The sequence below is a fragment of the Ochlerotatus camptorhynchus genome, unplaced genomic scaffold (assembly GCF_037179485.1).
Source record: "Ochlerotatus camptorhynchus isolate MF236.1 unplaced genomic scaffold, CSIRO-AGI_Acam_v1.1 ptg000598l, whole genome shotgun sequence".
NCBI classification, from domain to species: Eukaryota; Metazoa; Arthropoda; class Insecta; order Diptera; family Culicidae; genus Ochlerotatus; species Ochlerotatus camptorhynchus.
In genome coordinates this window covers 1,624,382-1,637,954 of record NW_027041078.1, presented here as the reverse complement: position 1 = coordinate 1,637,954, position 13,573 = coordinate 1,624,382, and the positions used below count along the sequence as shown (strand labels likewise).

At 38.6% G+C, this 13,573-nt stretch overlaps 1 protein-coding gene across 1 annotated transcript in view; it reads left to right on the top strand.

The window, feature by feature from the left end:
• LOC135713992 (uncharacterized) overlaps nt 1-6,519 on the top strand; it is a 34,560-nt gene extending 28,041 nt beyond the window's left edge. Inside the window, exon 6 of the mRNA XM_065237250.1 lies at nt 5,624-6,519. Coding sequence (XP_065093322.1) covers nt 5,624-5,790 — 167 coding nt within the window. The 3' untranslated portion in view covers nt 5,791-6,519. The remainder of the gene's footprint in view (nt 1-5,623) is intronic.
• Nucleotides 6,520-13,573: the final 7,054 nt, after the last annotated feature.

The window sequence follows — 13,573 nt, the reverse complement described above, 5'->3', positions numbered from 1 at the left end:
ATGCCGCTGACATCTCACGAATATGTCCGAGAGTTCGAGGCTGTGCAGCTGTATTGCAAAGATTATTCTTCGGTGCGGTGCAATAAGGACAAGGAAATGTCGAGTTGTGTCCTATTATTCCACTAAGGAGGTTGACAATCTTCAAATCCCCGGCAACAAAGCATATGAAATTGTTCAGGTGCAAGAGTGTACTCCATATATTTGCGATATTAGCATATTTCTCGGGGACTCCAGGAGCAACTGCTAACAGTAATAGCATTTTTACACCAGTATCCTTGCAATGGCCTCGTGTTTCATTCAACTTGGAGTTCGTGGTTTGAGATCTTTTGATAATGAACAGAGTCACTTTAAAAGAACCACCCCCTCCGTCAACACCGATTTTTTTCAGAACGAGCTTGTCAAATCAACGCCTCTTTTGGATATAACATGCTCTACCAATCCTTGCACGTCGTTACAATAGACCACTGGCTTCAAAACCATTTCTTCACTATCGTTCAAATAGAATGGTAATTCAGCTACCTCGAAAAAACGCTGGAGTGATTGGTTTAGGATTGTTATTTTGGAAGAGACGTTGGGGGCGATTTTGATGTCTAAGCCCTTTAGACAGGTGCTCAGTTGTAATGTCCGTCTGGTACTCAAATCGCAAGTCTTTTTTTATCAAAAACAAATCGTCAGCGGACAGATGTGGTTTCCTTTTCACCTGAATACCAGTAGTAGTGGATTTCCAGCTGGATGGTAGTCCGTGTAGATTAGAGAGCTTTACCTGACCATCTCCATCCGTGGGTTTGTCCCTCATATACTTCGCAACTACAGGGTCTCCAGCATCTTGAGCGTTCTGGACAATCCCGAGCAAATTGCGCTTCGCTACAGTCTTCGTACATGTATGTCGTTTACCTTTTGCCATTTCCGAATAGCAATATGGACACAAACTCAACTGGCACTTTTTTTTTGCATTAAATTGTACTTATACTTGTACAGCGTGGTATTATCAGAATTATTCTGATTACTATTCGAATAAACTGTAGACGAACATGCTCGACAAATTTTTGTAGGATAATACCAACCTATCGATCTAACATCGTGAAGAAAGTGTTGTTCGATAATATCAACCACCTTTGTTGATAGTGGTTGAAGATGCAGCTTCTTCAAGCACAGTATGCACACCACCAAACGATTTTCTTCGTGACTTTTCGGTTTGATGTTTAAGTTTTGCTGTTAGAATTATATGTGTATATAGATAAACGTTTGAATATTTTTTAATTAGATAGAGCCATACCTTTTTTCAGCAAATCAAAACGATGACACAAAACAACAAAAGTTCACTTTTTCACAAGAAACAAATACCAGTTGGTTCACAATACCACGTGCGCAGAATGCATATGACAGATAGGCTTTTAGAGTCATGACCTCCTACGATCAAATTGTATCCAAATCATAAGTTCCACTGATTTTTTTTTCAAATCATCCTTTGAAAAGGGTGATTTTTGATAATTTTTACCCGTACTTCATACAAAAAAAAAATCTAGACCCCCCGATAGAACATTTCGAGGTTAGTCTCATTTGAAAGGGGAGAGCATAAGCTTTCGTTTGGTGAGTGTTTTAGCGATACTGATTTTTTTTTATTAATGTTGTTCTACCAGAGACACAATACCTGCCTTTAGAAATAACTTTCATAAAATTGCGAACTTAATATAGAATTGGTGCAGAGGACAAAATCCTGTTTTTAATTTACTTTCTAAAAGTTCCGTTCAAGTTCCGCCAGAGGCTGCTTAGAATGCTCTTCAATTATGGTACCGGAACTTTCAAGTTCTTATAACGACTTAAAAATGAGACTGCTTAGAATTCTATGGACCACCTTCAACCAAGCTGCTTAAGCCATAAATAGCCTTTTATCAGAACTTTTAGTTACTTGGGTATAAGTGTAATAACGACTTTTTAATAACTATTGTAGCACTGCAATAACTATTTTGTTCGCCAGGTGATGATGGATTTTTGGTATTTGATTTAATAATAGTAGAAAAAAAAATTTTTTGAGTAATTTACAAAGGTTTGAGCCTTGCGTACGTATTACGGATATAAAGGACTGAATTTAATATTTGATAAAAAAAAAATGCAATTTTTAACCTTATATGGAAAATACCTTGAGTTAGTATTGAGTTATCTGGAAAATGTTGGGGGTTCGTGAGCATTCCTGACATTGCTGAAAATTATGATAGCATCAAATTGCGAGGTTGCTAGTGTAATAGGATGTTTTGTTGATTGTTCATTAACTCTTGATTGATTGTAATACTTATTAATATTTTAGGTGGACAAAAAGGTGAACTAAGAGGTGGACGCCTGAGCTTTTTCACACTTATATCACTGTGAAGCAACTGAAAACACTAGAGGGAATTTATATCTGTAACTTAAACCAGTTCGATTTTGTTTGCTAACCTGGTTAAATTGTCATATATAATTATCTTAAAGATAAATAGTCCAGCTCAAACCTTTGTAGAGGTAAAAGGTGGGACCATAATCATGATTATCATCATCATCAAGTGCATGAGAACCTTTTGTTTTTATTACCGTCATAACATATATTGCCCTTCCGATCGAGGTTATTAAGCGACGGAGGAGTCCTTTTTCGCGTCAACTATCCTTCAAGATGTGCACATCTGTTTCCCATCTCTGTTTCCCATCTCTGCATCTCCCGGATGACACACTCAATAATCATGTATTTCTCCATCATCAACCGTAGATCATTGTTGGAAAGATGAGAGCAAAACAAATCGTTTATCGACAAATTGAACTGTTTTCCACTGACCTACTAGATAGCTTGATTTACAGCTTGGAACGTATTTAGTATAGCAGGATCGCTCTTAAAATTTATCCGGTTTACCTTGTTGGACTAGATTGCAGGCTAAAATGCAGGATGAACTTCCGATATATGTATAGGTATGGTTGGTTCGTCAGCTCGATTATCGACTGCATCAATTTGTATGTAAAACGTTTTAGTTCTTTATTTCCTAATTTTTAACTGTTGAAAATCTGGAATGACACAGCTGTAACGCTATAAATCCGCGCACAAACTTAATTTTTCTCCGATTTTTACTCGAACTTTCGTTTGTGTTATTGTTGTTTTGCAAAGCTTTTCGCGTTTTCATGGCCTTCTGCGAATATTTTTAGTTCAGTGCTTCAAAGATTAAACCGTTTCAACAGCATTGGCTGTCAGTGACGATTGTCAATTTCGGTTGTCAAAATGCTAATTTTTCTCTAAACTGGCAATATTATAAAATGAGCAGGATGAGTTTCCTATACGAAAAACCTTAGTGACATGTTATTTCTTGTTCTGACGATCATAGGGAGATGACTAGCAACATGCTTTGATCGTCAATACAAAATGACAGACATAAGGGAAATGGATGTTATGTCGGCCTAAATGCTCCTTTTTTGGGCCCATTCAGCAATCGACTAAATTTTCAATAGCGACCAAAAATATACATTAGTACCGTCCCAATGATGCGTTCATCTAGATAAAATTGATAAATAGCATCCTAAATCCTGATGAATGTGGGCGGCTTAGTGGATGTGCGTCTGTATAATGAGAGAGAGAAGGATTAGTAATTTCCATTTAATTCCACTACCTTATTTGCTTATCCTTGACAGATCCGCGTATTTCGTCTACAATGAGCAGACTTCTTCAGTGTCTTGTACTAATACTCGACTGGTAAATAGCAGATTTTTAGTGATGGGCCCAATCTTAGATCCATATGCCAACATTAGAGCCATTTCCCCTAGTAGCCCAATTGTATGCATTGACGATGACATTTTTCAGCACTGGATTCAGTTAGAATTCCTCATGTACCGTATGCGTGATAATATTTGCACCATCGTACAAATAAGGTTCCCGATACACCTGTACATACAATGCCTTGGTTTTCTTTGCATGCACGTAGCCTATAGCTCATACCGTAGTAGGCTGTGTATAAAAGACAATGATTTACTTAGTTTGACAGTTGCACCATGACGAAGTGGCAGCGTATTCGTGATTTTTCCCATGCAAAAATGTCGCAAAAAGACATTTCAATCGCCGTGGGAGTGTCCCGGTTGACCATCAAAAGGGTTTTAGACCGAGAAAAGAAAGGACAACTATCCGCGAAGGTGGCCACAGGTCGTCCGAGATCAGCTCGGGTTCCGAGGGTTATCGCTGCTATCAAAAGGAAGATTCGGGTGAATCCAGTGCGTTCAATAAGGAAAATGGCAAAGGAACACGGGATCAGTGACTTTACGGCACGGAAGATCGTAAAGGAAGATTGCGGGGCGACGTCGAGGGCACGGAAAAAAAACTCACATGATTACCAACCGAACGATCCAAGAAAATCTTGAACTTCCTTAAGCGAAAAAAATCCGGTAATCCTGTTCACCGACGAGTGCATGTTTACCGTCGATCCCGTATCAAATTCCAGAACCGACCGGTATATTAGTTCTCTTCCGGTAAAAGACGAGCACAAGAACGTGTACCTGACCAAGCATCCTGCTAGCGTTATGGTGTTTGGATTGGTGGCTTCCGATGCCAAAAAATAGTACTCAGTTTTCATTCCAGAAGGCGACAAGGTCAACAAGGAGGTCTACATCGAGATTTTAAGTAAGTATGTTCTTCCGTGGATCAAAGAACAGTACGGTCCGAACCCAAATGTTGTATTTCAACAAGAAGCCGGAGTACGAAGTGGTTGCAGGAACATCTTCCGTTCTGGGCGACAGTAAGCCTCAGACAAACATTGACCCGTACCTGAAGAGAAATGGATCCAGACTACATTATTAGAACCTGCCGTGCATTCCGGAAGCGTGTGGAGGCCGTAATTGCAGCAAGTGGAAACTCGATCGATGATTAACATAGTTTAAGACTCTGAGAGACTTATGAATAAATAAAAAAAACTCGAACCCGAAATTTTTGAGATTTGTTTTAATTTTGACATTGCTTGATGGTGCAAACATTATCACGCATACGGTAGGATTATTAATATTATTATGACAGAACGTCATAATTGTACCAAGCAGAATTGGGTATAATGACACACTCACTGTCTACAAACAAGTCAAGTCGAAGAAATGTTTGTGCATTTTTGTTTTGTGTTTTTTTTTTTTTTTAATAAAAAGCAAATGAATCAGAATGCGATGAGAACTTTTGAAAATTTTGGATTTCGATGCTAGATGCTTCAATTTTGCCCACACATTTAATTGGGCCGGGAATGCAAGATTGATTAATTGTTGATGCTTTTCAATTCCAAACATTTTAATTTATGGGAACTTGATAAAAAAAGTGTTGCTAAGATCTCAAAACTGATTTCAAATCCTTGATCATGAAATGGGGTTTTTTTTTATAAAGATTTATTACGGATAATTTCAAGTAACATTGGGGAAAGCTCCTATTTCAGACTGATTCATTACATTTCGATACATCGATTAAAATATATTTGCAGCCATATGAATTATTGATCGACTTAAATACCAATGGACCATGAATTCTACAAGCGATTGAAAAATACCCCACTGAGACCGTTCGGTGGCTCTCAGAGAACCATAAATAACAATCCATCCCGTTTTCTTTTATCAATTTCCATTCTCGGATCTGCCACCACACCAGAAAGCAACTCCAGCTCCAGTAACCACCGGCGGAGATTTATGGCAAGAGTGGCTACAAATGTGCTACTGTCGCTCGTGGTGCTGCTCAACTCGTTATCCTCGGCGTCGGCGCTGGCGACGGTGGTCCTGTCTCCGGTTCTGCCAAGGTCCTCGATCGGACGGAGATAACTCCGTGCTCCACCACTTCAGGACAGCGATATCACTACTAGTAGCACTAAACTATCACAACGGTATATCTCGCCCAGGCGAATCACGTATCTTAGTGGCTTTTATATTACGTTTTAGATTTTAATGAAGAAGTAACGACTCCTCCTCGTCATTCCCTCCCCCCCCCCCCTCCCTTCGCCACACTGAAAGTACTTTTTAGATTAAATTGAATGCCAAAGATATAAAAAGGGAAGCTGTAAATTTTGTGAGATTACCACTCGGAGGGAATACGGGAAAAATGGCAACGGAAACTCGTAGGAAACCGTCGGTGCCACAAATAGGAAAGAGCGAGAATGCATCAAACTGTAAGATATGGTACTGTAAATACGTGTAAAATTTGTTTCCAAGTTTTATCGAATGAACCGAATAGCGCAGAATAGGACACACAATGCAGGCTACTTGAAGAAGTTTATCTTAAGTTGCTACTTTAGGGAAAATTTAGGCAAAACAAAACAAGGAAAACAATACAAGGTTGATAACATCGATCACTTAAGCGGTCTCGCAATTACTTACATGTCAATTCTGATGGAAACCGTTACAAGATGGAAGCCGAAACGTGTTTCTATAAAACAGAACAAAAATAAACAGTATTACTTATCGTTGAACTAATCTAATACACCACAAACACACAACAACAACAAAAAAACTGAAACAGACTAATTCGTCATATCAGGTGGAATACGCGTAAAATACAAAAGAAACGTAAGTAAAAACTTTTTAAAACACTCATTTATGTGACAAAAATTTCGCTCTTAAACTTTAAATCATATTTATGGGAGAAAAAAAAAAGTGATGCAAAGTTGTCTATCGAAAATTCAATGTACTTTTTTGGAAGGAAATCAAATTTTCTTATTTTTATATTTTGTATATCAATCCCAAACTCACCCACTCACTGCGTATGAATCAGTATTAAGCGATTCCTGGAACAAACCAAAAAAAAAAAACAAGAAAAAGAGAGACGAAAACTCAACCGCCATATCAGAAACACCCCCACAGCACTGTACTCCCCCAAAGAACGAAGAAGTGCTCCCTTGCAAAATGATTCTAGTTGATAAGAATGACTCTTCACTACGTTTGCTTCCCCCGAAATGTGAAAAAAAAAAATCGAAAAAAATATAAACCTATAAACGTTACAGAGAGTCTCCCGGAATTGAATGTGATTTTTAACAGATAATGAACAAAAACCAAAACGGAAACACAAACATGAAAATGGTTTTTTGAACAAGTTACCACAAGTGAGATCAAATTTAGGTTATTTCTATTAGGAAAAAAAAGAAAGAAATATTAATATCAAACCATTTGGTGATGATTTGTTTTCGTTCACGTGATAGGAGTGAGGAAAATCCAAACCTGTTAATTGTTACTGGCGGGGAATGCAGCAGAAACAAACGCGAAAATGGTGTTGGTTCAAGTTTTTGGAATCCTATTGAGAAGCATTATAATAATTAAAAAAAGAAGAAGAAGAAACACTATGAGGATAATGGATCGATTGTAATTGTAAATAATTTTCATAAAAAGTCAGATACGGTTTAGTCTATTTTAATAAATGTATAAATTCATGAATCTTCTAGGTGTGCGTTTATTTCTAGTCATTTCCATTCGTGGTCGGTGTGTGTGTGTGTGTGTGTGTGTGTGTGTGTGTGTGTGTGTGTGTGTGTGTGTGTGTGTGTGTGTGTGTGTGTGTGTGTGTGTGAATTCAAAACAACCATTTCAAAGCATGATCCCAGGACCGAGGAAGCTACAGTATCAATAGTTTTCTAAACATTTGATAACAGGTAAATGATAATATAAACCAAGTTCAGGAGATTTTACTGGAATTCCACTTCGCAGTTAATCATTTCAAACGATCAGATTGTCGCTGGAGGGCATTCCCTATCGCGTAATTAGTGATGCTGCTGCTATTTATTGCCGTTAAACTCTCAGAGCATTCTCAGTTCAAAATGAGTATCAGTAAGCGTAACATCTGTCTGCTGATTGCAACACTCTGTATTTCCTCAGTTGCCAGTAAGTCTTCAGCTTCGTACATTTACGACAGAAAATAACTTAATGATTGTTTTTCCTAATTGCGTGACAGTTCCCTTAAATGCAGAATCGAATTCATCATTAGCGGAATCCCGGCCAGTGAAGTGTGGCGAACGTTTAACAAAACCTCTACATCCTACGAAAATACCCACAGACACAGGATCGCAAATTGAGCAATGGCCTTGGGTCGGGGCACTGTACATAGGCACTAACAACAATCCACCGGAGTTCACATGTGTAGTTACCGTATTGAATGATCGTTTTGTTGTGATCGCTGCCCACTATATCGCAAGGGACGACCTAATGCCTTCAGACCTATCGGTCCGGCTAGGAGCGGCAAATCTCATCGATGAAAGTGAATCGTTGCAAAATTTTAATGTCGAACAAATTTATATCAACAATGCAACTTATTGGTTTAGAACTATTGCATTGCTCAAACTATCAAGTAAAGTCGAATTCAATCAATTTGTACAACCAATCTGTCTGAAGAAGGTTAGCCACGGAGAGGAAATCATTGGTAAAAGCGGATTCATCGTAGGATGGGAAAAGGATTGGTTTAATAGTTACGAAAAATATATGAGAGAAGCGAGCATGTCCGTGGTACAGAACTCAAATTGTTCAGAGCGTGGTTTGACGGAGAACGATACACTTTGTGCCACAAGAAGAGGCATGGAGGTCTATAATAACAGATTATACTGGGATGTCAGTTTGCATGTAGGGGGATTATACTTGGAAGATAATGACATATGGTTCATAAGAGGTATTGCTATAATCGACATAAACCAGAAATATTGGGAGTTTTCGGATATAGCTTTCCATTTGTCATGGATCATTGGTACGATTGGTTGATTCAATTGGGTATCTGCGCTTTGTGGAAGCATTTTCTACGGAAGGTTGAAATACATAGTTTCAAAAATTCTGCTTGCAGAAATTTCGGGCATATGCGAAAAAACAGTTTTTGAATGCTTTAAAAATAATTTTCATCCCCTTTCCTCTCAAGCAGATTGAAGAATAAATTGCTCTCCATGTAGAAGTTGTTTTTTTTTTTTTTTTTTTTCTTTGGTTTGTTTTCCGTCGATCTTGTTTTCCGTGCTGAGCACCAATGCTACCGACGCCAGGAAGGCAGCTCCCACACCTGGACCCTACCTATCGACCCATCAACTCATGAACCGGGGACCAACGGCTTTGCTTCCCTTCCGAAGGAAGGCGTGATCAGAGATGTTATGCCTCAGAACATCCCGGCGGCGCCGACTGGGATTGAACCCAGGCCTGCTGGGGTGAGAGGTAATCACGCTTACCACTACACCACCGGCACCGCTATAGAAGTTGTTGATTTTGTTCATACAGATGAAATTTATTCTGCCTTACATTTCTTCACTCACAATTTTCAACCTAAACTATCAATTTTAGTCATCATAGCAAGGCAAAACTATACGTTACAAAGATGGAATGCACTTAAAACTCGAGTCGTCCTTTACTCCAGGTGAGTGAAATTTAGGTAATGTGTGCTGTGGCTTGCAGGCCAGACTTGGTAAAAACACCGCTCGGTGCGACTCCGTGGCTATCTGTATTTTCATCTTAAACTTAAAAACATTAAGAAAGCTACACAGAAGATCCATGTTTATATGGAAATTTAAAGATCTTCTGGGCAGTTCCAATAATTTCTGAACAATTCCAGGAACATCATCAGGGAAACATAGGCCGGCGCCGGTGGTGTAGTGGTAAGCGTGACTGCTTTCTAACACCCCGATGGGTCTGGGTTCAATCCCAGCCGAGGTCGGTGAGATTTTTCTGAGGCATAAAAATCTCTGGTCTCGTCTTCCTTCGGAAGGGAAGTAAAGCCGTTGGTCCCGGCCCATGTGTGTTGTGAATGGGTGCGATATCCTACGCAGGTGTGGAAGCTGCCTTCCTGCACATTCGGTTGCCGCCAATGGATGGCAATCGATGTCCATCGGTGATTGGCACTAAATTGCGGAACAGAGACCGACGTTAAATAAAGGAAAGAAGAAGATCAGGAAAACATAAGGGAAGTTCCGTAAACTTCAAGATCTTCAGGAATCCGAGCCTGAGGAACGAAAATAAGTACTGAGAATTTCAGGAAATTTCATAGGCAAACTGCGGGAACAAAAGGAAAGTTCCGCAAACTTTCTGGAAATTTTTGTGAACTTCAGGTAAACTTCAGGATTTTTGAAGTGGTTCCAAAAGCTTCAGGAAACTACAGGAACTTTTAAGAAAATTTGAAAAATTCAGGGATGTCCAGAGATTTTTAGGGAAGTCAAAATAATTTCAGAGAAATTTGGAAAATTGACATTTTAAAGAACTTCCAAGTACGTCGAAGAAGTTAGACTAGAGAGCTTTAGGGAATATCAGAGATATTAACGGCACTTCCAATAACTGCATTACTTCGTGAAATTCAAGAAATTCCAGACTTTCAGGGAAGATCGAAGATTTGTATGGGTAAGGTTCGAAAAATTCCGGTCAATCCCATAAACTTTAGAAAAACTTCCAGAATTTTTTGACAGTTCTATTTAGTTCAAGGTTATACCAACAGGTAGAAACTAACGATTTTAATTTGACTCACTACTTGACTAACCTATTGGTCCCAATAAAATCCATTAACGTACCCCATTCTAGTTTAAATTCTAATACTACACTATGTTTGTTTTGATTCGCTATGAAAGTTTGACAGATAAAATGAGGGGTTCGTGGATTTTCCTATGTTTCGAGGGGTGCATCGATTAGCATGGGACCAGAGCTGAGCCAAAAAGTTGAGCACGTTGCTTTAAGACCTTCTAGTCTCTGAGTTACCTCTATGGCAATACCAAGAACTTCAATAGAACTGAGAGTACTTCAGGAATGCTTCGAGAGCAGAAGGACTGATCAGAGAAACTAAGAACAATTCAACTAATTTCAAGGAAATTGAAGAATGTTTAAGAAGTTCCAAGAAACTCAGAGAATTTCCGAAACTTCATCAAAGTACCAAGACCTTTATTTAAATTTCAGCAACATAAGAGATGTTACATGTGCATCAGGCAAATGTGAGATCATTTCAAGGGAGTTCCATGGTTTTCAATGCTGTTCAAAGAACTGCACAAAAAATCCAAGAAATTCAGCGACGATCAGATTACGTTCAAGAAAATTGCGAGATCTTTTAAAATGTTCTGACATCTTCAAGAACGTCTAGAGACCTTCCGAGAAGTATATGGATTTTTGGGTGGTTTCATTATATTTTGGGAAGTTCTTGGAGCTTCGTAGGTGATCATTTATTTAAGGAAAATTTCAGGATATTTCAAGGAATTCAAAAGAATTATGGGATATTTCAAGAATTTCATGAATTTTGCGATGCTTTAAAAACAATGCGAGGTCTTCGGGAAATTTTATAAATAGGATTAAAATTTCCGGAACTATAGAAAAATTAATGATCTTCAGGAAAGATTCAAAACCTCACGGAATCCAAATAAAACTAGGATTTTTACGCGAATTGTCTACTTTTGTGGATGTCCAAAATCTTCCAGAGAACCACACCGCTATCTGATTGCATATGCTAGTCCTAGATCCTAATTCTTATATGTAGCTTCAGAATAAGTGAATCGTGAAGCTCTTGAATCTTTTTTTTTTATGTATTGATAACTTTTACACATGGTCTGGACCAGGGGTTGAAACTGTTGACGTTTTTTACGACACTCGCTTCGTTGTCGTGCGCGATAGTCTTGGTTATTCGTACTTTCATGCTCTACCGTCGTCTCTCTTACAAAACACAAACGGTAGAACAACATTCGAGCAAAAATAAAATTTTCAAATAACTATCATATGACATGTGTGATTTCGCTCTAATTCTTCAATTTGGTGTAAATTAAACCATTTCTGATCAGAAATGTTGTTACTAAGACATCGTTGCTTGCTATATTCAGAATTCACCCAAGCACAACATTAGCAGTTCTTTTTATGAGAAAAAAAACTAAAATACACACATTCGTGACGGTCTTCGGCGACAGTGTCGTATGGCAGAGCCTATCATATGACATTTTAGTTTGGTGCTGTTATTTGATAGCTTGTTTTGCAAGTGTCGGAAGCAAAAGCAGGTGATTGTCACAGAAAATATGTCAACTACGGTGACCGCTTACAAGACTGGTCTGGACCTCCCAAAAGACCAGATTGTGGCCAGCAGAGTTCGTATGCTGGTCCCAGATCCAAATTCATTAATGTAGCATCAAAATAAGTGATTTAAAAAATACGGAGCTCTAGGATCTTTTATATGAATTGGCCCCCTTTACGGATGTTCCGGATCTATCGAAGGACCGTTCCATGGCCACCAGAGTGCACATTAGACTGATGTAAAATTTGAAATTTTCGCTACACAGTGCTTAAACGGTTCCAAATTGGGTCCTGCTTAGCCTCTCAAAATTTGAACTACTTTAGTTAGAAACTGACTTGCCACAAACCATTTCAAGTTTATATGGGAATTACTATGGGAAAACTTATGTTTTTGTTCATATCCATCTAAAAATTCACCAAATTCTGCGGCGCCGGTGGTGTAGTGGTAAGCGTGATTACCTCTCACCCCAGCAGGCCTGGGTTCAATCCCAGTCGGCGCCGCCGGGATGTTCGGAGGCATAACATCTCTGATCACGCCTTCCTTCGGAAGGGAAGTAAAGCCGTTGGTCCCTCGTTCATGAGTTGATGGGTCGATAGGTAGGGTCCAGATGTGGGAGCTGCCTTCCTGGCGTCGGTAGCATTGGTGCTCAGCACGGAAAACAAAATCGATGGAAAAACAAACCAAAGAAAAAAAACATTCACCAAATTACTATGCTTTTAATAAATGATAGCAGTACTTGTAGCAATTTTTTTCAGCTACAACTTTGTTGAAAACCACTTTTCAACAAATGTAAAGAACAAAAGTTATTGATGATTCAAGTCACTGATGTCTTATGACCTATGACAACATTGGTGCTTCTGGTGCGAAGAATAGAGCACAAATATCATGGCTACTATGTCAAACTGCAGAATGCAGTGTTGCTCACAGAAAAGCTACTTGATCATGTCATAAGATTATCAATCTCTTAAACAATTAATATCATTTTAGTTTGACATTTGGCTAAAAACGATATTCCGCAAAGTTGTAGCTTAGAAAATTTCCCGTAGGATTAGTTATAGAAATTTTTGAAAAAGCAATATAGCAAATGGATAGAAGACAATGAACAAAGAGTTTGGTTTTCCCTAGAAACACTGGAATAAGAGACCAGCGGAGAATAAAAAAACATGAATTTGGCAACAATATAAACATCAAAGCAATCCTGGCATCACTTGCATTTGTAACTGCTTGCGACTGACTTCGCAAATGCACCGACGAGCGAGTTCATGAGTGATTGTTAAACGATTTTAATACTCCTCCCTAATTGAAGCAAACCATTTGTAAACATTGCAGATTGGAACCGCTTTTGACAGTTCGATTGGAATCATAACAGTGTCTCCGCTGGTGTTCCTAGTTTTCCCATAGTAATTTCCATATAAACTTCGAATAGTTTGTGCCAAGTCAGTTTCTTACCAAATGAGTTTAAGTTTTGGGAGGCTAATCAGGACCTGATTTGAAACCGTTTGGAGCACTGTGGAGCAAAAATTTCAAATTTTGCATCAGTCTAGTGCACATACTGGTTTCAAATCCAAATTCATTCATGCATCATAACAACAAGTTGATTAAAAAAATCTAGATCTTTTTAACTCA